The sequence below is a fragment of the Panthera uncia genome, assembly GCF_023721935.1.
Source record: "Panthera uncia isolate 11264 chromosome A3 unlocalized genomic scaffold, Puncia_PCG_1.0 HiC_scaffold_11, whole genome shotgun sequence".
In the NCBI taxonomy this organism is placed as follows: domain Eukaryota; kingdom Metazoa; phylum Chordata; class Mammalia; order Carnivora; family Felidae; genus Panthera; species Panthera uncia.
The window spans coordinates 64,742,921-64,767,299 of NW_026057578.1; the positions used below are offsets into that span (position 1 = coordinate 64,742,921).

At 50.0% G+C, this 24,379-nt stretch overlaps 1 protein-coding gene across 1 annotated transcript in view; it reads left to right on the plus strand.

Annotated features, from left to right (window-relative positions):
- TTC7A (tetratricopeptide repeat domain 7A) overlaps positions 1 to 24,379 on the plus strand; it is a 120,035-nt gene that overhangs the window by 22,487 nt on the left and 73,169 nt on the right. Inside the window, exons 4-8 of the mRNA XM_049650220.1 lie at positions 8,812 to 8,942; positions 11,423 to 11,538; positions 22,158 to 22,236; positions 23,010 to 23,167; positions 23,736 to 23,799. Of these exons, the coding sequence (XP_049506177.1) occupies positions 8,812 to 8,942; positions 11,423 to 11,538; positions 22,158 to 22,236; positions 23,010 to 23,167; positions 23,736 to 23,799 (548 nt within the window). The remainder of the gene's footprint in view (positions 1 to 8,811; positions 8,943 to 11,422; positions 11,539 to 22,157; positions 22,237 to 23,009; positions 23,168 to 23,735; positions 23,800 to 24,379) is intronic.

Consider the following 24,379-nt stretch of genomic DNA (forward strand, 5'->3'; position numbering starts at 1 on the left):
GAGGAATGACCCTCCATTTCCCTGAAAAGCCACGAGTCCTGCCCTTTTCCCCTCTTGCTTGCAGCCCAGCACCAGGGAGGCCACAGTCCACACTCTGGACAGGCTTGCTCACAGGCTGACCAGTAGAAGATTGGCCTGGCTATGGAGAAAAATGGCCCCAGTTCTCCCAAAATACTGCAGCTAGGTGCTAAGTGGTGAACAGGCTGTGAAAAGTAAAAATGTAAACAAACAAACAAACAAACAGAAAAACACTTAGCAGCTGTGAGAATTATGATCTGCAAATTCTCTTCTCACTTCTTGAGTGTTTGTTTTCTTTTTTCTTTTTTCTTTTCTTTCTTTCTTTTTTTTTTTTTTTTTTTTTTTCTCCTGTCCTCTTTTGGTCACTGCAACCCCAGGCTATTCTCTCACCTGGGAACTTGTGGCTTATTAGAATTTGAAAATAAAAACACCAGGCTTCTCCTAGGGCAGGACATGGTGGCATATTTGGTTTTGGGGTTTTTTTGTTTTTGTTTTTGTTTTTTTTAAGTCCTGGTATGGCAGGAATTAGCTGTTGATTTTGGCTTCCTTCTCAAAGGGGCATGGGTCGCTTGCCCTGTGGGGAGGCAGGTTAGCACTGTCAGTACCGCTGCTCTGTCCCTAGACTGCAGTCCACAGTCCGGGCTTCCAGAGGGAGAGGAGTGCTGTTGGGGCATCTTGGAAGGAGGCTGGGTGTGTTCATTGTGTGTGTACCTGGCCTTCACTGAGTTCTTTCCTGGGCTGGGGGTGTGGAGTGCAGGCAAGGCTGTGAGGGGTGCATTTGAGGGGCCCATCCCCTTGCAGAGTGGACAGCTTCACTGCAGCCACCAGGGGCTGGCCAGAAGCCTGAGGTTTGGGAACCCTTGGGGGCATGGCAGGTAGGGGGAGACATACATAGGGAGTCTGGGCCGAGACAGCAGACAGTATTGAAGCCAGAAGACCTGGATCTAGTTTGGACTCTGGCACTTTTAACTGAGGGGTGTTGGAAGGAATCTCTTCTTGAATTAGAGGTTTCATCTGTCATTCTAGGGAAAGACCAGATCCCTTCCAGAGAGATCACTGTGAGCCTCACTTAACATTCTCTGAGAACATGCATGCTAATCTATATAATACCGTCTAATTTCAATTTCACGGCCTGCATGAGTTGGGCATCGGTGGTAATCCCATTTTGTGTTTCAGGAAATGGAGACTAAGATCTCTATAAACATTTTGGGGTGTATCCTTCTGGTCTTTTTTCCTATAGGTTTATATGTAGCTTTTTAAAGAACAAAAATAAGTTCATACAATCATACTTTATAATCTCTTTTCTAAAGTGAGTATTTTATGAGCCATTTCCCACTACATATCTACATCACTGTTTAAAGCTTAACTGCATTGCATTGTTAGAATCTATTGCAGTTTAGCAAGCTTGTCTCCTGTTATTGGACCTCTAGGTTAAATTTCATCTTTTTGCCATTATAAATAGTGCTATGGTAGATATCTTTCAAACTAAATTTTTGCTTATGTCATTAATTTTTTAGTGATAAATTCTTAGAAGTAAAGTTAGTGGATCCACTTTTTGGAGACGGGTGCATGGAGTCAAGTTGTCCACTTTCCTTTTTTTTCATTTTTTTAAATTGGTAAAATGTACAGACTCATGAAAAGATACTCAACATCACTCATAATCAGGGATATGCAAATCAAAACCATAATGACCTATCACCTCACACCTGTCAGAATAGCTAAACTCAACAACACAAGGACCAACAGGTGTTGGTGAGGATGCGGAGAAAGGGGAACCCTTTTTCACTGTTGGTGGGAATGCAAACTGGTACAGCCACTGTGGAAAACAGTATGGAGGTTCCTCAAAAAGTTAAAAATAGAACTACCCTGTCTATGATCCAGTAATCATGCTACTTGATATTTTCTCAGAAAATACAAAAGCTCTAATTCAAAGGGATACATGCACCCCTGTGTTTATTGCAGCATTATTTCCAATAGCCAAGATAAAGAAACAGCCCAAGTGTCCATAAGTGGAAAAGGATATGTGGTGTATATATACACAATGGAATATTATTCAGCCATAAAAAAAGAATGAAATCTCATTATTTGCAACAACATGGATGGAGCTAGAGAGTATAATGCTAAGTGAAATAAAGCAGTCAAAGAAAGACAAATACCATATGATTTCACTCATATGTAGAATTTAAGAAACAAACATAAAGAATGAGCAAAGGAAAAAACAGAGACAAACCAAAAAATAGACTCTTAACTATAGAGAGCAAACTGATGGTTACGGGGAATGGGTGAAATGGTGATGGAGATTAAGGAGTGTATTTGTCGTGATGAGCACCAAGCGATGTGTGGACGTGTTAAATCACTATTGTACACCCGGAACTAATATAACACTGTAGGTTAAAAAATTGGTAAAATATAGGGGCTCCTGGTGGCTCAGTCGGTTGAGCTCCTGACTTTGGCTCAGGTCGTGATCTCGCGGTCTGTGAGTTCAGGCCCTGCGTCGGGCTCTGTGCTGACAGCTCAGAGCCTGGAGCCTCCTTCAGATTCTGTGTCTCCTCTCTCTGTCTCTCTCTCTCCCTCTCTTCCTAAAAAATAAATAAACATTAAAAAGAAATTTTTAAAAAATTGGTAAAATATGTATAATCTAAATTTAGCATCTTAACTATCTTTTAAAGATTTTATTTTTCATTGTGATCGAATACACATGATATAAAATTCACTATCTTAATCATCTGCAAGCGTACATACAGTACAGGAGTGTTACATATATTCACATTGTTGTGTAACCAGTCTCCAGAACTCTTTATCTTGGGAAACCCCAACTCTGTACCCACCAAACGTCTCCCCATTTGCCCTTCTCTGCAACTTCTGGCAACTGCTGTTCTATTTTCTGTGTCTATGAATTTGTCTACTTACTTTAGGTTCCTCAAAGAAGTGGAATCATACACTATTTGTCTTTTTGTGACTGGCCTATTTTACTTAGCATAATGTTCTTAAGGTTTATCTGTGTGACATATGGCAGGATATCCTTCTTTTTTTTTTTTAATTTTTTAACGTTTATTTATTTTTGAGAGATGGAGATAGAGCACGGGGGGGCGGGGGCGGGCAGAGAGAGAGAGAAGGAGACACAGAATCTGAAACAGGCTTCAGGCTCTGAGCTTTCAGCACGGAGACCGACACGGTGCTCGAACCCACGAACCGTGAGATCATGACCTGAGCCGAAGTCAGACGCTTAACCAGCCGAGCCACCCAGGCACCCCAGGAATATCCTTCTTTTTTAAAGCTGAATAATATTCCAATGGATGCATATTTCACATTTTCTTTAACCATTCATCCATCAAAGAACACATGGGTTCTTCCACATTTTGCCTATTGTGACTAATCCTGCTGTGAACTTGAGTGTACAAATATCTCTTTGGGACCCTCCTTTCAATTCTTTTGGGTATACACCCAGAAGTGGAGTTGCAGGTTCATAGGGTAATTCTGTTTTTAATTTTTTGAGGAACTGTCAGACTGTTTGCCACAGTGGCTGCACCATTTTCCGTTCCCGCAGTTGCCTGCTGTTTGAGTGTGATTTATAAGGTTCTTCCCTACCTGGCATTGAGGCTCCCTCCCTAAGGGTTGAAGCAATGACTTGCATTTCTTCCTCTCCTGTCCCCAAACCCAGAGTACCTAACTTGGGGCTTAGCCTTCTGTGGGTACCAGGTGCCCTTGGACCAACTGGGTAGGAGGGAGGTAGGAGTCCACCCAACTGGAAAGTTCCATTGCAGAGGAAACCGTCGTGCTCTCCACCTCTGCATCTAGGGCCCAGAGCTCCAAGGGCGGGGCTTCTTGGAAAGGCGCCTGCCTGGGATGTGATGACTCATCTCAGCCTGAGGAGGCAGAGACCAGCCTGGGTGTTGAGCCCGGGGCTGAACCAGGATCAGTTTGCCTCCAAACCAAAAGTTCGGACTTAGTGAAAAAGCAAGCACTCTTCTTGAAAGGGACCTTCCCTTGGCTTGTAAAGCTGGGTGTTTTCACAGAAAGGCACCTTTGCCAGTGGGAATCAAGAGGCGGTCCCCTGGGCTTCCTGGCAGCCCCTGGCTTCCTTCCGGCTCACAGGATTGTGTGACAACCACTGGGGTCTTGTGGGGCCAGGCTCAGGAGCAGCCCGTCTGTCTCATCTTGGATCTAGTGTTGTGGTTTGGCCACTTGTGCAGAAATGCTCAAGGGGCAGGCAGAGGGTGAAGGGACCCAAGGGCTGGAGTCTCTAGTGGGTTTCGATCAGATGTGTATGAACAGGAAAATGGACCTTCATGGGAGTCAAAGAGCAAATATAAAGAAGCCCCAGGGTGCCTGGGCAGCTCAGTTGGTTAAACATCTGATTCTTGACTTCAGCTCAGGTCATGATCTCAGGGTTCATGAGACAGAGCCCCACATTGGTCTCCGCACTGAGTGTGGAGTCAACGTGGGATTCTCTCTCTCTCTCTCTCTCTGCCTCCCCTGCTTCTGCTCTCTCTCTCTCTCTCTCTCAAAATAAATAAAGAAACTTAAAAAAAAAAGGTAAGGTCAAGAAGCCCCTTTTTATGGGCAGAACTGAGTGACTGGACTATCACCCTCATTTGGAGAAGCCATTGCCAAGCTCCAGGAAGCTTTTTGGTCTTACGTATATTGGAAATTATTTCACAGAGGACCACCTTAGTGACCATAGCTCTTCTACCTCCATCTTTTAGTTCTCTGCTGTCACAACTGCTTCCTTTGGAAAAGGAATTATATCCGTTATTTTTGATAAATGTTTATACAGTGAGGTGTACCAATCTTAAGTGTCTGATTTGGTGAGTTGGACAAGTGTAAATACCCACATAACCAACACCACAGTAACGACAACATTGCCATTACCCTAGAAGTTTCCTGCAGGCCCTTTTCCAGTTGGTTCTCTCTCCACTCCCAATAAGTGGTTAGTTTCTATTAATACAGATTATAATTTTGCCTTTTTTTTGAATGTCATGTAACTGAAATCCTATAGCACGGGCAGAGAGGCTGGTTACAGGGTGGGAAAGAGACATACACAAAGGAGATACAGGTAAAATGTTCCACTGGTTCTGAGGTCAGGAGGCCTAAGACAGCCTCCGGGAGGAGGTGGTTTTGCTGTGAGTTTTCCAGGAGGCTGGGACTTAGAATTCCCAGAGAAGCATGGCCGAGAGGCCTCTGCTGGGAGTGGAGGGAACACATGAAGCAATGGACAGCAGAGGCCCCACAGACACATGTTACTAATTTCACCGCTTTGTAGTGGTCAGCCCAGGGGAGGCTTGGGACTGGCAGCCCGAGCAGGCGAAGCAGCTGGCATTATCCATCCCAGGTCTGGGCCCAGCTGTGGGACAGGAAGGAACCCAGCCAGCAGCATGTGTCTCAGGGGAGCCGCAGAGCAGCCATGTTGAGACAGATCCGCTCTAGGGCTTCTGGAGTGGCTACACCCTCCTGCCATCTGCAGCTGGTCTCCCAGGCCAGGCCTCTGAACCACCTTCCTGCAGGGTGGACAGGATACGTAGCTGGGAAGGAGGAAGCAGGGCCGGCACCAGCAGTGAGCGGTGGCACCTGCCTTCTGCCTGCTTTCTGCGTCTCCTCCAGGACTCCTACTCTTCCTCTATCCCGTTTAGTGCTCTCTTCCCCTCCTGGTCATGAGTCATTTGGCAGGAGGCACGTTGACCCTCGGTGACCCCGGTAACTGAGTATTTGTGTTGAGCAAGAGCCTCCACGTTCTGTGCCTGCCTTCTCCCCGGCCGAGTCACCCCGACCTTTGGACCTGTTCACGCCCCAGCCTGGCAGAGGGCAAGGTCACTAAATCCATATGAGTTGGGATCTAGCCAAGAAAAACAGTAATTCCTTACCTTGTATTTGCAGGGCACTTTGTACTTTGTCAGACATGATCAGGCTTGCCATTTCTTCAGCTGGCCAGCCAGGGCTTGTTAAGTGCCTACTATGTGCCAGTTTGTAGAAAGGCAAACGTGATAAGGTTGATGCCTTTCAAAGTTTACAGTCTGGCTAGGTATGCATGTGAGTAAATAAATATAAGAAATGGTGGGGCAGGAGTATGTAAAGCATAGACTGGGGCCCCAGGAGGGATCAGTTGGTTATACCGGGGTGTATTAGGAGGGGGCAGCCCTCAGCAGGGCGGAAGGTGAGTGGTAATTTTGGGCAGACTTGGGAGATTCGGCAGGGGTATGCATCCCAGGCAGGAGGAATGGCTTGAGCAAGGTCAGCATTGGAAACAGGAGGTTGGGTGTGGATGCAGCAGTTGTGGTGTCTTAGCTCGGGCTACTGTAACAAAGTACAGACTGGGTGGCATCAACACGACAGACGTTTATTTCTCATGACTCTGCAGGCTGGAAGTCTGAGATTAGGGCACCAGCATGGTCAGATTATGGTGAGGACCCTCTTCCAGGTTGCAGGCTGCTGACTTCTTGCTGTGTGATCATGTGGCAGAAGGGGTGAGGTGGATCTCTGGGGTCTCTTTTATAAGGCTATTAGCCCCATTCATCACCTCCCAAAGACCCCTGCCTCCTAATACAATCACCTTGGGCACTAGGTTTTCAACATATGACTTGGGGGGTGGAGGACACAAACATTCAGCCTGTGGCATATGGTGAGAGCCAAGGCTGGGCAGGCGACAGGGATGGAATCCTAGAGGCCCTGTTATGGAGTGCCAGGAGTTTGGACCATACCTTGTAGCCCTGGGGATCCCTGGAGGGTTGAAGTGGTGGAGTTCTAGAAGGATCACCCTGGGAACAGTGTGCAGGGTGGAATAGAACAAGACATGAGGCAGGGAGGCCAGTTAGGAGGCTGATATGGTCATCCCCTCAAGAGGTAAAGCACAGGGGCACCTGGGTGGCTCAGTCGGTTAAGCGTCTGACTCTTGGCTTCAGGTCAGTTCATGATCTCATAATTTGTGAGATCAAGCCCTGAATCAGTCTCCACGCTGATGGTGCAGAGCCTGTTTGGGATTCTCTCTCTCTCAAAATGAATAAATAAACTTTAAAAAAAAAAAAAAAAGGTCAAGCCTAAAATGAGGGAGGAAGAGGAAGGATGGGGAAGTGTTGAGGGCATGGTCATCAGCTGGAGGGTAGGGCAGAGGGCAGGAGAGAGTTGGGGGTTCTATTCCTACAGCTCCTCCAGGAAGTTCATCCTGAGCACCTGTTGCATGTAAAGTACCGTGTGGGACACAAAGGTGGGAGCGACCTGGATTCTGCCCGTTAGGAAGCAACAGTCCAGGACAGCACTCTCTAGTCAGGTCTGTGTGTTAGTCCCATGTGACCGAAACACACTTTAAGCTCACTTCACCCTAAAAAGGGTGGGGGTATTATGGGCTCATATACTGGGAAGTTTCAGGGGGTAGAGATTCAGGCAGGGCACTCAAACGGTGTCATTAGGAATCTGCCCTCTTCCATCTTGACTCATCTTTACCCTGTAGATTTTTCTCCTCATTACTAAGAGTTTATTCAGTCGTCTTCTTGTCTTAAAAAAAAACAAAACTAATGCAAATATAGTTGTTTTCCTTTATGGCTTAACAGCTAATAAGCATAACAGTGCTCTCCCTTCTGGGCTTCTTACCTTTTTTTTAGGGGGGGTTCATTTTGGTTTCGTTTTGGGGTTTTTTGTTTTGTTTGTTTTTGCTTTAGAGCCATGATTTGATTTGATTAAAAAAAATGGGGGCGCCTGGGTGGCTCAGTCGGTTAAGCGTCCGACTTCGGCTCAGGTCATGATCTCGCGGTCCGTGAGTTCAAGCCCCGCGTCAGGCTCTGTGCTGACCGCTCAGAGCCTGGAGCCTGTTTCAGATTCTGTGTCTCCCTCTCTCTCTGACCCTCCCCCGTTCATGCTCTGTCTCTCTCTGTCTCAAAAATAAATTAAAAAAAAAAAAACATTAAAAAAAAAATGTAATTATGGTTTAAAAAAAAAAAGCCATAACAAAATGTACCATTGCAAGCGTTTGCAGGTGTACAGCTCAATCGTGTTGACTGTATTCACCTTGTGTAGCTTCATTTTCAGGCAGGCTTTCCCTAGCATTTCAGGCTGACCTCCTCCCAGCTTCCCAGCCCCAGTGGAAAAAGTTAAAAGTTCCAGGGCTCATCTTTAGCCAGTCGCTGTGGCCCTGATGATGGGTCTGCCTGGGAGATGGAGTGGGGGCCTCATGCTCTGCAGCTGCAGGAGGGGTGTTCATGGGGAAAGCGAGGCTCTGGGGCCAGAGAACAGGCAGTGGCTGCCTGGAGGGCAGAGGCAGCCGCTGTCCACTTCAGGCAGTCTGACCTATGCACAAATAACTTAGGTGAGGTAGAAACTGGTTCCGTGGAAGGGTGCCTGTAAAGTGCCGCCCAGCCTGGGTGCCTGCTGTGTGCAGATACTAGGGACTGCAGTGGTGCAGAAAAGCTCACATTTTGCCCACATGGAGCTTTCGGCTAAAGCGGGAAGAGAAGAGCTGGGCGTAATAACCAGTGTAGATAAATAACCAGTGCCTGGGGGCACTCCTGCAACTTGGAGGGAGGGTCAGGAATGGTTCCTGCGGGAGCTGGCCTGGAAGGGTAGGCAGGAAAGGTGCCACGGTGCAGTTCCCCGTGTGGGGCTTGGGTGTCCCCGCTGTCAGCCCGCAGCTTGACCCCAGCCGCCGCCAATACCACCACCACTGCTTTAGCCTCCTCCTTCCCTGCCACTGTGGACCTTGCCCCTCACTGGCTGCTCCTGAGCCTAGGTCTCCCTGGGTCTGTGGGCAGGGCCTGGGGTTGGGGGGCCGGGGCAGGGCACGTCTAAGGTGCTGTCTTCCTCCCGCAGGCCTCTCCCTAGAACGCCTGCCCAACTCCATTGCTTCCCGCCACCGCCTGACTGAGAGGGAGGAGGAAGTGATCACCTGCTTCGAGAGGGCCTCCTGGATTGCGCAGGTGTTCCTGCAGGAGTTGGAGAAGGTGAGCACTCTGCTTATAGCTGCCTCTATTGAGCGCCTGTCATGCCAAGCCCCCCACTAAGCCTGTGGGTGACCCTTGTGTGTACTAGGATAAGGCACCCTCCGCCCCCACGACGCCACTCTGCCTCATTGGTTCGAAAGCTTATCACAGTATACCTCTTCTGTCAGAGTGAAACCCTTCGCCTCCACACTCTTCTATTTATTTATTTAATAACTAAATGAGTCCATACCATTTGTGGGAGCCCAGATCCTCCTGGATGAGCTCAGCTCGGACGACCAAATGTGACAGCCTTATCTGTACCTGTAAACTTGTGTAATCCTCACAGCAACTGTATGAGGTAGATGTTGTACTTATCCCTAACAGATGAGGTTTAGAGAGATACAACCATTTGCTCACCGTGGTCCCTTTGGAAGAGGTGTTGGCTGGTCCTTGCACTTAGGCATCCTTCCCTCTCCTCAGGTGGCCAGGAAGCTCCCTACTAGATCCCCTCGGGGAGGGGAGGCCTTGGGGCCCTTTGTCCTAGCCTTTCAGAGGCCAGCAGTGCCGGCAAGTCGGGGCCTGGAAGTCTTTGGGCGTCCTCTTCTCCCAGCTCCCCCTTGCAGGGGGGATGGGGGGGTGGGAGGGGGGCTGTCAAACTGTTGGCAGGACAGTGGTTCTGGTGTTAGCAGATGTTACCCCGGGTCTTCCCTTCTGGGGGGCTCTTGGTTTAATGGGAGGACGGCAGACAGCTATATTTAACAAAGATACTGCTCTTGTGTCAGGCAGTACTCCTGAGTACTTTACAGTCATTCTTGAATTTAACCCTCACACCCACTGGCTGGGATAGGCCCTGTTGTTCCTATTTCCCAAGCGAGAAACCCTGGTTTAGGGAGGAGTTAAATGACTTCCCAGAGTTCAGACAGTTACTAAGTGGCATTGGCAAGACTGGAACCCTGGGAGTGTGGCTCCGGTTACTTGCAGGGGAGAATTCGGGGGTGGTGCCTAGGCATGCTGTTCAGTAGATGGTTCGTAGATGCTGGAAGGCGGGTGCTATATGGCAGAGTAGACCTGGGTTGGCATCCTGAAGGGGTGGTTATGAGCTGAGAGTCAGAGCCCAGAGACATTTGACCTTACCTACTTTGGCAAGTGCCAAAATGTCAACCCAGCACCTGTTTTGTGACAGGCCTTGTAGGAGGAGTCGTCCAGGCCAAGCCGATTCCCCCAGAGTGGGATTTCTCAACCCTCAGCACTATTGACATCAGGGCCGGATCATTCTTTGCTGTGTGGGGCAACCTTGTGTATTATAAAATACAAGTTGTGGCAGCTGAAGATGTCTCCAGATATGCCAAATGTCCCTGGAAGGCAAAATCGCCTCCCTGTTGGGTGTTACTACCCTAGAGTCCTTTTACTTGATTGGGTTTCAGGAGGAAAGGAAAAGTTATTGGGGGACTCAGCAAAAACAGGACTCGAGTGCATTCCCTGGCGGAAGTCCACTTGGAGACTGGCATGGCTGAGTTGACCTCTGCTGAGGTCACATGGATCACTGCTAGACAACAGTGTTTTAGGAGCTCTTCACATTGGAAATGCATGTGGTTTTGGAGAAAACTTTCATGAAAAAGATGGTCTCCCATTCATCCAGAAGCCCAGGCTTTCGACTTTTATGGTGATGAGCTGTAATGGTGGGCAGGGCTGGAATCAGTGTCCTGTGGCATTGGGCAGACAAATGGGCCCCGGGAGCTAGCTATCTTGGGTCAGGGAAGGGCAGGCCACAGGACCCTGTGCATTCTCAGAAATGGTGCTGTGTCCCTCCTCAGACCCAGCCCCAAGCTCCAAGGAACTAAGAACCTCTCTTAAATCTACTTCAATTTCTAAAAGACAAGATGGCTCACTGATTAGTGTCTTGGATCAGGGCAGGGAGGTGGCCTAATAAAGGCAGGCCTATCTCAGTGGGGCTGGGTGGTCCTCTTAGAGCTGAGGCTTAAGGACAGCTCAGTAATACCACAGTTGCTCCTCAGGCTTCCCTGGAACCAGGAGTCTTAGCCAGCTAGACTGTGCTGACATTCCATGGTTATATGACAGGGACAGTGCCTGGTATATGGTAGACACTCAAGTGTTTGTTGAATGAATGAACCAGGAAGTAGTAGAAATAGCCTGACCCTGTAACTGGCCAGACTGAAGTTTGAGGTCTAGGTGCATGCCAGCTTTGTGACGTTAGGCACTTTCTGAGCCTCAGTTTCCTCATCTATAAAATACAGACAAAACCAGCTTTGTAGGGCTATTGTGGGCATCCAGCATTTGGATGAGGAGAGAGTGTTTTAGACATATTTTAAACAAAAGCAAGTTAGGTTGGATTTAGACTGAGAATTGCACCATGTGTCCCTGAGGCAGCCAGAGACTTGGGATGGTAACGGGACTGCCACCTCCACCGGGGCTGGCTGTGACCTCAGCCCCTCCAACTCACAACTTTGAGACAGCGGCTCTCTCTGTGTTCCCCTTCCCAGATCACAAATAACACCACATCACGGCATCTGAAAGGCTCTCACCCAGTTGACTATGAGCTCACCTACTTCCTGGAAGCCGCCCTCCAGAGCGCTTATGTGACAAACCTGAAGAAGGGGTAGGTTGCTGGCAGCTAAGCGGGACCTGGACATTTTCCTCTGGGCCGGGGTGTTCCTGACGCCAGTCGTGTGGAGTCTGGCCTCTCGGATCTGGGTGTGTGCGTGTGTGTGCTCTCTTGAGAGGATCGGCAGGGGCTGGTGTGTTCACATCTTGTCGGGCTAGGGTACACAGAGGTGCACGCCTGCAGAGGGGGCCAGTCCTGCCCCAGCTGGACCCCTGGCCTGGAAGAGGCCTGTGCTGTCCTCCTCTCTCTCCACCCTACCCTCACTGTTAGATGAGAGGCTGTTGCTCAAGTCCCTGTCTTCTGAATGGTAAGAACAGGGCAGAAAGGTCCCAACCAGGAGGCAGCTGTCACCCGCTCTCATGTGAGAATACTGCCCAGAGCTCCTGATCCATCCCAGCTGCTTAGAAAATCAAAGGCATTGTTATCAGTTCTGTTATTTTTTGTGGCGGTCCACAGCTGGCTAGGCTGTTGGCCCAAACTTGAACTTCGCACCTTGTTTTTTTTCTTTTATTTTTTCAAGTGCTAGGTCAGGGAGGCTGTGGTGTCACCGTTTGGGACATGTGGACCAGGAGGCCCAGAGAGCCAAGGCAGCTTGACCCCCAAGGGTGGGGCTGGCCCCAGAGCCCTGGGCTCCTCGGACCACCCTGTGGCTGGGGAGGTGTGGGACCGAGGGACATCACAGGGACCCTGGGAAGCATGCTGCCTCTGCTCCACCTCCACTGTCTGTGTTCTCTTGTCCTTTTTTGGTTGCTGAACTTCAGTTTTAGAGATACAGTGGCCCGGTGGGCTAGTTCGTTTTTACTGCCCAACAGCTGCCACCTGGCTACTTCTCTCTAGCTGCAGACCGCCATTGCCTGGCTCCGCCCGCTCCCCCGGGGCACCCTTCTTTCAGCAGGCGTAGCTCTCAGGGATGGATGGGGGATGTGAAGAGATGCCACCTTAGCTGAACCTTTGCAGTGTGGGTCTGCCTCTGCCTGTTTTGGCAAAGAACATCTTAATGGAGCATGGCCATACCTACTGTTTAATATTGTCTCTCTCCCAGAGTGGAGTAGAGAGCAAATCCTAAAATATTTACTCCCTTGCCCTTTGGAGAAAATTTGTTGACTGATGCCTGCTCTGCGTTTAAGAGGCCCTCGCTCCCAAGGCCTACTGTAGGCACAAAGGGTGAAGGAGCCCTTCTGTATGGTAGACCCTAGGAGTAGATTTTGTAAGGAGGGGGTCTTGGTGATTTCGGTGTCTTGTCCCCTTCATGCTTTCCTTTAACAGATATTAATTATCTTAAAATACATGCTGAATTTGTGCAAGGCACTTGGTAAGCACTTTGTTTCATGTGTATTTCATGGTCCTAGCAGTCCTCTGAGGCAGGTGCACTTGTTACATCCCCATTTTACAGGTGGGAAATGGAGGCCCAGAGGACGTAAGTGACTTGTCCTGGGCAGAGCCAGCTGATGCTCCTGCCCAGTAGGCTCCCCTGCCCACAGCAGAAACCCTGGGGTTAATGAGATCCTGCTGCTGCCCTCAGGTGCTCCAGCCTAGTGAGTGTGCTCCAGCTTGGAAGGCATGGCCTCAGCTTCCAGTGTGAAGATTTCAGGGGCACCCTGGCCATCTGGAGGTCACCAAGGCCTGGGAATGGGAGACCACACAGCAACCCTGGGCAGGTTCCTTTTCCACCCTCCAGCTCTGCTTCCTTCCTCAAACAGGGGGTTCCTGTTTGTCCTGTGTGTGTGAGGGGTGTGAGGGTCCAAGGAGAGGCAGGAATGAAAAGACACTTTGAGTACAGAGCTCAGAGCACAGGGAGGGGATTGCTGTCCCCCACCTCTCCGCTGCAGTCCCCTTGAGGCTGCCTGCTGCCCTTCCCCACACCACACTTGCTGCAGGTGTGACGAGGTTAAGGTGACCGTCAAGGACAGCCAGGAAGGAAGGAGGGAGAGAGCCGGCAGTTATCAAGCACCTGCTGTGTGCTAGGCTAGACCATGTGCTCAGTGTACAGCACCCTGTGAAGGAAGTCAGGTGACCCCAGAATGCTTGAGAGCGGACAAAGGACTGGACAAGGTTGAGTAGCTTGCCCCTTAGTGCTCCTAGCGGAAACCCACTAGGATTCCAGCTTTGGATCTGAGCAGCCTTTAAACCCATGCGGTTTACAGTTTGGGAGTGTGTGGGAGAAGGACAGAGCCCTGGAGATGGTTGGGCTGATCCTTGCTCCGCTGACTCAAGGCTGTCTCTGTCCCTCTGGGACCCTGAGTCACCATTCTCAGTGGGTGGCTCCTCTTCCTGAAGCTGGTCCCACCCTCCTGGTGGGGCTGTTCCTCCCTGCCTGTGTTCTGCACACTCTGGCTGTGTGTGTGTGTGCGTGTGAGTGGTGGTGATGCCGCCGGCGGTGGACAGAACATTCACCAACCTTCACCCCTCCAGGAAAGCCCAAGTGATATTGTTTTGTTCTTGTCACTCTGCTCCCCACCCTTCATCCTCTTTTCCTCCTAAAACAAATTTCAGTGCTGAAAGCCAGGATGCTGACTCTTCTCCACCCCCCCCCCCCCCACCCCGTGCCTCCCAAATAAAGAGCAATGGAAACTGAATCATCTTTTCTTTCCAAGCAAACAGCCCAAACATTCGAAAGCTTTGGTGTGAGCAGCAGTCCCCGGTTCACGTGGCAACAGCTCAGCCCCTCTGTCCATTTCCTGTGGCCGCATCCAGCCCAGAGGTGGCCCGGGAATGTGACAGATATTTAAAGCGTGGACTGTGTGCCCGGCTGGTCTTTAAATAATTTCTTTACCCCTTTCCTCTTAACAGTAGCTAATACTTGTTGAATACTTGCTGCATGCCAGGCAGAATCCTGTGAACATAGAGGAACTAATAATGTTCCCATTTACTGAAGAAAGGAGAAGGGGAAGTAACTTGCCCAAAGTTGCAGAGCTAACGGGTGGTAGAGGCAGCATGCCTGGTGCTGAATGGGGTCTGTGCCCCCACAGCCCGAGGCCTCCCCTTCCACGCACTCGAAATGGTAGGAGCTTTCATAACTACCCGTTTCGGCCTTCAAGTCAGAGTTACATCTTCCTAGGTGAATCACCAGTTCCAATATTTTTCTTATATGTTTGTTGTTGTTAGGAAGTTCAAACAAACAAAAAGTCACCTTAAGCCAGAGTTCCTCATCCTCAGTACCTGTTGACATTTTGAGCCAGATACCAGTACATTGTAGGCTTTAGCGACATCCCTGGCCTCTACCCACCCACTAGATGCCAGTAGCTCTTCCTGCCCCAAGTGTGACAACCAAAAATGTGTCCAGATGTTGACAAATGTCTTGGGTGGTGGAGGGCTAATCACACCCAGTTGAGAACCACTGTCTTAGCCTAAGTTGCAAGAAGCAGAGATTCAGGGTAGGTTGGGACCCCGATACCTGACATTGGGTCTTCTCCTCCAGGGCAGCTCTGAAAAGTCTTTTAAGGGTCTCCAGAACCGTTTCCTGCTGACTAAATCCACACCCACACCCACCCCACACCCCCCGCTCATCTGGGCTTTTGGGGTGTTTGGGAAGGTGATAAAACTATTCCCTATGTTCTGAGAGGTTACAGCCCAGTAGGGGGTAGGGGCTAAGGCAAAAAACAAAAACAAAAAACAAAAAAAACCCCAGAGAACAGCCCAACCATTCATTTCACAGAAGCCTCTGAGAGCCCACCATGAACCAGGCATCCCACCTTACTCAACAGGTTTGAAGCCAGGAACAGGATGAGCTCCCCTCCTTAGGGAGCTTTCTTCCATCCAAGCACTGAGCAGACAGTGAAGGAGCTGAATGTAGCCATCAGAAGTCTAAAGGGAGGGAAGGGAGGCAGGGAGGTGGGGGTGCTGCTGGCATAGGGGGGCTCTCAGGGGCCAGGGAGCCTCTCGGTGTTAGAAGACTTCCCTTTGGGCCTAAGGAGCAGGGGGAGATGGTGGGACCTGCTTCTGCGTAGAATCTGCGAGCTGGCACTCATTCCATGTGGGCCTTGGGTAGATCCTGGGGTGCTCTGCCCTTGGGGCCAGATGGCCACAAGCAGTGCCTGGTCCCATGGTCCACCCTTGTCTCTCCAATTGAGGATTTGACATAATTTAAAGGGTATGGTGTTCTCCACTGTGAAAAATGGGGTATGGTGGTATTTGCTTGACCCCCAACAGCTCTTCTTTTATTCTGAGCTTTGGTTAAATCTGGGCCTCAGTATTTTACACTTAGTATGTTTGAGGGACATTCATTTTTTCCAGGGGCCTTGCCCTATTGATCCATCAGTTAATTCCCCCCCAGATGACTTCTTCCCCTTGCTCTGTGGCTGATGACAGGGTTCCTAACTGACCTGGCACTGAAAATACTGACCTAAAAGGACAATCATTCATTGAGAGACCCCCTCCCTAAGGAGGGGACCCTGCGGTTCGATTCCCCTCGCTGCCACCAGAGGGCAACCGTAGACTGAGTGGAGCTTTGTCCCAGGTAATTCTGCAGAGCCTGCTGCCAGGAGAGGGCACCTTTCTGACGTGTTCTTATGACTGCGGACAATGGCAGCTGGGCCCAGAGTCCTGGCGGTGGGAGAGGTTTGGTCTCCTTTGCATGAAGCAGCTCCAGGGGTGAGGCAGCAAGGGAAGCCAATGGCGATGCAATACCAGGAAAGCTGACTGTCCCTGTCCGCGGCCCTGACCTCAACTAGGACCTGAGTCTCTGGGCATCTCCCAAGAAACAAGAACATAAACTGACTAGGCTCCTCCCCCAGAGTGGACAAGAGGCCATTCTCTTTGGAGTGGTTTTTTTCCCTTCCTTCTGCCTAGACCTACAGAGGCTTTTCTTGGCTCTGGGCTGGGAATAAGCTTGAGCCATGTGTATTGAACCAGGTGGGCTGTACATTTTGTACATGTTAAAAAAAATTTTTTTTTAACTACTAAAGCAATATGTGCACACTGTACCAAAACCAAACAATAGAGAAGGGAATGTGTGTGCTTTCTAAGGGAGTTTCCTGGGGCTTGGCAGATTGTTCAGCCTTATAAAAGCACTCTCCCTTTCTTGGGGGGTGGGGGGGGTGTGGGTGTGAGTCTGTGTGCGCAACTGCACATGCTTCACCTTGCCAGCTAGGTGCTGAGTCAAGAGGCAGCTAAGGCAGCCTGGGCTGCAGATGGCTGGGGTGGGGTGAGGGTGGGGGGGCTCTGCCCAATGGTGAGGCACCTTAGAAAGCCCAGCCTGCTGTTTGGTATGACCTCGTGAGAGGTGTGTTCGATCAGCAGCAATTTTGTCTTGTCCTCAGCAGCCTCCCACTATCTGTAGTGCTGAGGAGGGCAGGAGACAGATTGTTCTAAGGGGGATTCAGGGGCCAGAGTCATTCAACAGGAAAGCCCAGGAGAGCCTCCTAGTGGCCTGTGTCACTCTTTGGGGCACAGAGACACCTCTGAGGCCCATTGGAGAGAACACACTCTTCCAGCCTCTCATAATGCACAGCCTGTATTTATTGTTAGCACCCACTGCCCATCTCCCACCTTGCTAGAGAGGAAAGATCTCCTTGTCTGGATGTCCTCAGTGCCCTTTTTCTGGGACTTGGGGTGAAGAGGAGAGCTTTAGTTTTTGAAACTGATGATATGGATCTATAGCAGGAGTAAACAGCTTGATAACTATTTGAGCTTCACCTGACCTGGTCTACTGATTCAACTCTCCAGCTGTTGGGATCTGCCAACTGGCTGTGCTCTTTGGCCAGAAACCTCTCTTACACAATTAGTGCCAGCCCTGAAATGGGGACTTCTGGTCAGGGTCACATGCACCAGTGTCTGTTTAGATTTCATTCAACCATAAATTCCATGCAGATTCTTATTCTCTCAAATCAAACCAAGCCAATAACAAAACAAAACATTTGTTGAGTACCTACTGTATGCAAAACACTTCGCTAAACTCTGAATAAATTGAGTGTGGCTGATTTAACAGACTGTGAGCTCCTTACCTGCAGGCCATGAATGAGACACTCATTCTGTCTCTCAGTTCATTTTATCAGGGCATTTGTTGAATGCCCCTTGTCAACAGGGCTGTTGACCAGGTACTGAATATACAGTAGGTACTTAGTAAAGACTAGTCAATTAGCTGAATTCCAGAAGTCCTGGAGTTCAGATGGCCTGGAAAGGAAAGCATTATCTTTCTCAGGAATAATTTCAGTGTAAAGGGAGTGAAATCTGAACCCTTGGTGCCTATGGTAAGCTCGCCTCTCCCCCTTGGGTATTAGATGGCCTGAAAAGGCAGGCGTCTACCAGGCTTTAATTTTCCCATTGGAAAATGGGAGTTTATTTATTCCACAATGATTTCTTGAGTGCCTTCTATGTGCCAAGCATTGTGCTGGTACCTGGAAGAACCAAGCCAGCCTTACCAGCCTCATCAGAAGCTGTGAAGACTGAATAGGACAAAGCATTTGAAACATCTGTTCGCTGCCTGCTGCTGACGAGGGGCCGGCAGTGGGGGGAGGGGGGAAGGGCGGCAAGAGGTAGAGGGGGGATGCTTGCCACCTAGAGGCCTCCCTAGATGACCCATCACTGCCTGTACATCTCTGTCTTTCTCTTCCTGGCCAGCCAGGAACATGACTTGGGATCAATCACTTCCTGGCTTCTCCACACACAGCCTGCTTCTGGGCCAGGGTTGATCTGAGGCCCTGTTTGAATATTGTTTAAAATGGCAGCTTTGCTCAGAAAGGTCAGTGTGAGAGACCAGAACAAAGAGATCTTTCAAGCCGCCCTCTCACGGGACTGGGAAAAGCCCCAGCTCTACCTGGCACGGTTAGCGTTAGCTCAGGCTGGTGGGAGAAACCATCTGATTTCCCATTTCCTGGAGGGATGAGCTGAGGCAGAGGGGTGTTCCCAGCATCTTAGAACAGGTCGAGGCCTGTTGAGAGCCTGAATCTCTCCCCATACAGCCCTGGCCACTGAAGCCTCTGTATTGGTTTTTCTCTTTATGTGTATTCAATAAAAATTGGGATTTACCCCAAAGATGCCCAAGGGTAATTATTTGCTGTGCTAAAGAATTCCTGGGAGCTTATTGAGATACCAGAATCCCTTACAGATTTGAAAATAGTAAAATTACACAACTTTTGGGACATAGGATCTTGTGAAGATGCAGTTTTGATTCCTTAATTGTGTGTGTATTGGGGGGAGGCAGGATCCCTGAGAGCCTGCATTTCTCTGAATCCCCTGAGCGATGCCAGTGCCGCCGGTCTGGGAGCCCTCTTCCAGTGTTGATGATATGGAGACTAAAGGCAGGGAGAGAACAGTCCTTGGGCTGGAGTGGGAAAGAGAGGCCATAGTCCCTTTTGGCTCTGGGCTCCTGGTAGCAGCCTGGGCCAGGCTGCCAGGGAGGAAGCTGGCAGGGAGTCCACAAAGTGGAAAATCACCCACAAGTCCCAGGAGCTACCAGCTATCTCTGGGCCATAAGGCCCTGGGGCAGTCCCAGGGTGCAGCCCCTAGGTCCAGCCTTGCCCCAGCCCGTGGCCATTGGCCCAGCTTCCTGGGCATTGCTCTCCTACAGACTTCCCAGAGCCAGCCAGTCCTGCTCTCTTCTGGGAGCTCATGCAGTCTGTCTTTTCTGTCTCCTGGTGGTGGCTGATGTTGAGCTCTCCCCTCAGCTGGCCTGGCCGACGGCCTGCTGTCCAACTCTGGGTTCTTTTCTAAGGCAGAGGCCTCAGTGGGACTGAAGGGCCTCTCCTGCAGACTCCTCCTACTTGGGCTCCTGGGGACTGCCAGTCTGTCCCTGGGTGTGATTTGTCTATGGGGAATCCTGCTTATATGTCCCCTGGGGAGGCAGGGGCTGGTGGAAGGCGAAAGATGGACTTAGAGCTGGAAGATCCCCTCAGGTACTACTGTCCCTTGCCCCCTACTCTTTCGGTCCCAAACTTCAATGCAAAATAATGTGGCAAATGAAAACATAATGTAATGTCATCTTTAGGACCCAAATTAAAAGGAGAAAGGAAAATAACTAATATTTAGTGAGCCTCTACCACATGCCTGGGTGTGTTTGGGCTTCACGTATGTTCATCTTCCTGACTGCACTATGAGTAAGTGAGGAATCCTCCTATGGATGGGAGATGAGAATCAGAGTGGCTGCTTCACTTTCCCAAGATCACAGATTCAGAATCTGGCTGCAAAGCTGGACTTTCCATGTCAAGTTGTCCCTTCTGGAACCTGGCTTCTTACTTAGCATAGGGGAACTGGAAGACACTGAGGATCAGGTAAACCAGTGGTTTTCAAAACTGAATGTTCAAAAAAAAAATAAAATAAAATAAAAAAAAAATAAAAAAAAACTGAATGTTCATTGGAAGCCCTTGAGGACTTGATAAAGCCCAGACTGCCGGGCTCTGCCCCAGAGTTTCTGATACAGTGGGTCTGGAGTGGGGGCCTCAGACTTTGCATTGTTAATAAGTTCCCAGGATGCTGATGCTGCTGATCCAGGGACCACACTTTGAGGACCTGTGGTCTAATCTATTCTTTCCCAAGCTCTACCTCTAGTGATACACAATATGGCTTTGAGTGATATACAGACTAACTTTTTATAAGTACTTCTATATTTAATACCTATTTCCAAAAAAAAAACCCTAGCATACCAAATCCCTAATTTCAGGTATTTTTTTATGAAGGTATTTACTAAAGTAAAAAAGAAGATGTAAAGGAAAGTATTGCATATATAATAACACTGATGGTGTGCAGCTAGTAGCAACAATCACAAATGTGATATGCAGATGACAGAAATCTAGGAGACACTGTCCAAACTGAAGTCCTGATTTTGTAGAGGAGGAGACGGTACACAGCCCACAGGTGAGCCCCTCCTCAGGCTACATGGTATCTGTAGCAGTACCCAAACTTGACTCGTCTCTAAGGGCTTCCTGTGGCTTCCTGTCCTGTTTGCCCCTCGTCTCTGTGGCTTCCTGTCGTGTTTGCCCCTCTTGGTTTGAAGAACCAAGCTTCTGAAGGAAGCTCTGGACAGACTAGGAAAGGTCACTGTGACTCTGACTCTATCCCAGGGGTCTTTACCTCCATTCTCAGCCCCACAAACGAGGATCTGTGTTTATAATGTTAGTCGTTTGCACATTTTTACTTTCTTCTCTGAAACCAGAGGTTCCCAGAAGGCAGGGACTTGGTCTGCAAATTTTTCTTTTTATGGCCCCACACCCCAAAGCTCCTAAGAATCTGTTTTGTGCATGAAAGTTGCGGAGGGGCTCCTGTGACTTCCCTAGCTGCCACCTTTGGCTCTTCACCCCTCTGTAGTCTTTCACTTCTGAATTTGACCACCCGGCAGCCTCTGCTTTCCCTGTGAGCTGTGATCCAGGGAACCCCCACAGGAAATGAGAAGGGTGGTGCTCAAACATTTGCTGAGCACATGCTGTGTGCCAGGAGCTGTGCTAGTGCTGAGCTTCAGCAGCAGGACTGGAGCCCTGCCCTTGGAGAGCACAACACACCAAGGGTCAGCCCATGAATGGAAACTGACCACACAGTGTCAAGCTTCAGAAGAGGAATTAACAGAGTGCAAGAGGGACGCAGGCAAAAAGGGTGAGCATGGGGAGGAGTTTGGGCTGGCTGCAAGGAGGAAGTGATATTGGAAAGGCTTTCTGAGGGTGAATGAGGAAGGGCTGTTTAAGGCAGTGGGAGGAGCCTGTGCCAAGACTTGACATAGGTCACCTGGGTTGGTTGTTCAAAATGGACCTGAGTGGCAGGAGATGAGATGGGAGAGAGGCAAGGGGGCAGTCCCTTCAGCCCCGCAATACCTTGCTGAGGACCTAGACTGGATTCTGTGAGCCCTGGGGGTGCTGACGAAGGGACCAGCCTGGGGAGGAACAAGATGACTTTTGTCTGTCAAGTGGACCCCTCCAGGGGTGATGGAGCAGTGTTTCAAACTGCAGGCCACAACTAGTGGGTTGTGCAAACTAGTGGGCTGCAAGTTCTTTTCAGTGGGCTGCAGCCAGCATTTTTAAAAAGAGGAGTAGAGGGAGACATAAAATAGAAAATACCAGAGTAGACGGCACACAGTAGAGCTAGGTAATGTGTCAAGAAACTTGCTTCAGTTTTATGTAAGGAAAGTGTGTGCATACTGGGTTGCAATTTAAAATGTATATTTTACTTTCGGTCACACTTTAAAAAGCTTGCAAATTATTTCAGGGCCCAGAGAGCTGGCAGGGGCTGGGGGGGGGGGCAGGTGATACTGGCCTTTGTGGTGATGCATGCTGGTCTAGGGCTCTGGTGATGGGGACTGAGAGGTGAGGATGGACCCCAGCATTGACCAGGTGTGGTGGGTGAAGATGAAGAATTTGAGGTTGATTCAAGTCAGAAAGTCTGACACCAGCCAAGACTTTGGGGCCAAGACAGCATCTTGTTTGAAATATTCCATCTTGGTCCCCTTCTGGTAGTGAATGGGAAGCCTGGGTTCCTGGGGGACTTTGAGGGAGAGGGATCCTTCTTATTCTCTGATCAACTATATCCTGGGCTTCTAGGATCCTGGTGTTACAACTCTGACCTTTCATTTCAACTGACTGTTTTCAAGTAAAACTCTAATGGGCCAGCTTCTGCTTACATCTACAGGTTTGATGATGGTGTCTGTGGGAGCTAGGCTGGTAATGACCCTGCTTCTGCTGTCTTCCCTCTAGGAACATCGTGAAAGGGATGAGAGAGCTCCGGGAGGTCCTACGCACTGTGGAGACCAAAGCAACTCAGAACTTCAAAGTGGTAATAACACACGGCTGAGGCCTCGGGGTTGGGTGCTGGCTGTGGCTGGCCTGTTCAGGGCTCACTTTCAGTGGGAGACAACAGAAGTGCTAGCAGGCAGCCTATGAATCAGGGATGATAGTGTGTCCCACGCATGCTTCTCCTCTCCCTGTCTGTGCTCATGGCAGACATTGTTAATCAATCTCTGCATTCTCTCCCACTATGTCTGGGAGGCACCGTCAGCATCCTTGTCACAGCACTGCCCACAGCCCCTAGCGTTAGATCAGAGTTAAAACCTAATGTCATCCCTTCCTAGCAAGGTGCTGCACCAATTCTTAGGGATTGTTTATGAACCTAATAAATAACCTGGACTCACTTTCCTGCCCCAATTCAGGTCTACTTTCTCAGGCTTTGATTCACCCAAAGTCAGAGCCACAGCTGCTTCTCACTCTAGAATTTTTGGTCAAATATCAGAAAGCCATTTGGTCGAGAGAGAGCTGCCGTGCCAGTGGCTTTATGCTCTGCAAGGGCTTGCTGAATACTCAGAGCAGTGCTGGGCTCCATGGGGCCAGAGGAGGAGGAAACATATGTCTTGTCTAGGAGAGGAAAGAGGACAGGAGATGAAGTAGAAGCCATCAAAGGCCAACAGGAGGGGTGCTGGAAACAGAACAGGGGGCTCCTCGGGGGTGGAGAGGCAGGCCTCCTGAAGGGGCAGCACACTGCAAACAAAAGCAAGCGGATTTGGCCGGGTGGTGGAGGGCGTTCCAGGTCTGACTTCCTCCCTTTTCTGCCAGATGGCGGCCAAGCATCTGGCGGGGGTCCTGCTACATTCCTTGAGTGAGGAGTGCTACTGGAGCCCCCTGTCCCTCCCGCTGCCTGAGTTCATGAGCAAGGAGGAGAACTCCTTCATCACGCAGGCCCTGCGGAAGCCTCACCTCTACGAAGGAGACAAGTAAGCTCTGCTGGTCTCATGCCACACTTGGGGTTCGGCCCTGCCGACGTCCCCTCTCTCTGCCCTGCACTTGCCCCAGCTGCCACCCAGCTCACTGCCAGGCAGGCAGCAGCGGGAGCCAGATAGACCAGGGAAGACAGTCTCAGGATGGGGTTGGGAAGAGAATTCTCTAAGGCATCCGAAGATCGAATTATTTGGAGGGTATCTGCCTTTCTACTAGTCTTTGTGTGCCTTCTCTCGTATTTGTTTAATAACCGAAAGTGGGATTTGTGCTCCTGGCTCCCTGCCCCAGCTGTTTCACGCAGCACTGGGTGCTGGAAGGGACATTTCTTCCCCTGGAGCATCTGCAATATTTCTGGCCCCACCACCCACCCCAGTCTTTCAGATCCATAACTCTGGGGCTTGATAAAGAGCTGCAGGTGCTATCCGGTGCCTGTGAATTATGCAGGAGCGGGTCACCTTACCGGGGCAGCTGCTGACTCTGGGGCAGAAAGGCCGGTGTGGCAGGCCGGCTGCACTGCTTTGAGAGGGCTGTGCTGGAGCCAGGGCCACCGTTTGTGTCTTTCAGCCTCTACTGCCCGAAGGATAATATTGAGGAAGCCCTCCTGCTGCTCCTCATCAGTGAGTCCATGGTAAGCTCCAGGGCTTTCCTTCACTGCCCCCATGGGGTAGGGCTGCAGGGCTCAGGCACAGGCCACAGGGTCCTGACCCAGCTCAGCCTCCCACAGACGTCCATAAAGCAGGATTCTTGGACTTGTGCCCCACACTGGGGTGAGGCTCCCTAGGCTACTAGGTTTGGGTCTGGTGCACAGACTGTATTTGGGGGCCTGAGTAGGGACTGAGTTGAGTCCTCAACACCTCTTCTGGGATTCCAAAAGACAATTATCAGTAAGTCATGAGTGTGCACTGAGCAGCCTTGTGCTGATTCTGGGGCAAATGTGAGGGAGTGGAAGGAGCATGCACTTTCGAGGCACAAGGTCTGGATTCAGCTTCCAGCTCTGCCAGCTGTCACCTGAGGGCCGTGGGCAAATCTAGTGCCTTTGAGCCTCAGTTCCTTCCCCTGTTAGATGATAGTAGTGCACAGAGGTAAGTGTGCCTGTAGAAGGAATTCAGTCATTCACGCAACTATTTATTATCATCTACTTTGTGCCAGGCCCTGTTCCGGAAGCCAGAAAGGCAGCAGCAACCAAGCGGAGAAAAGTCTCCACCCTC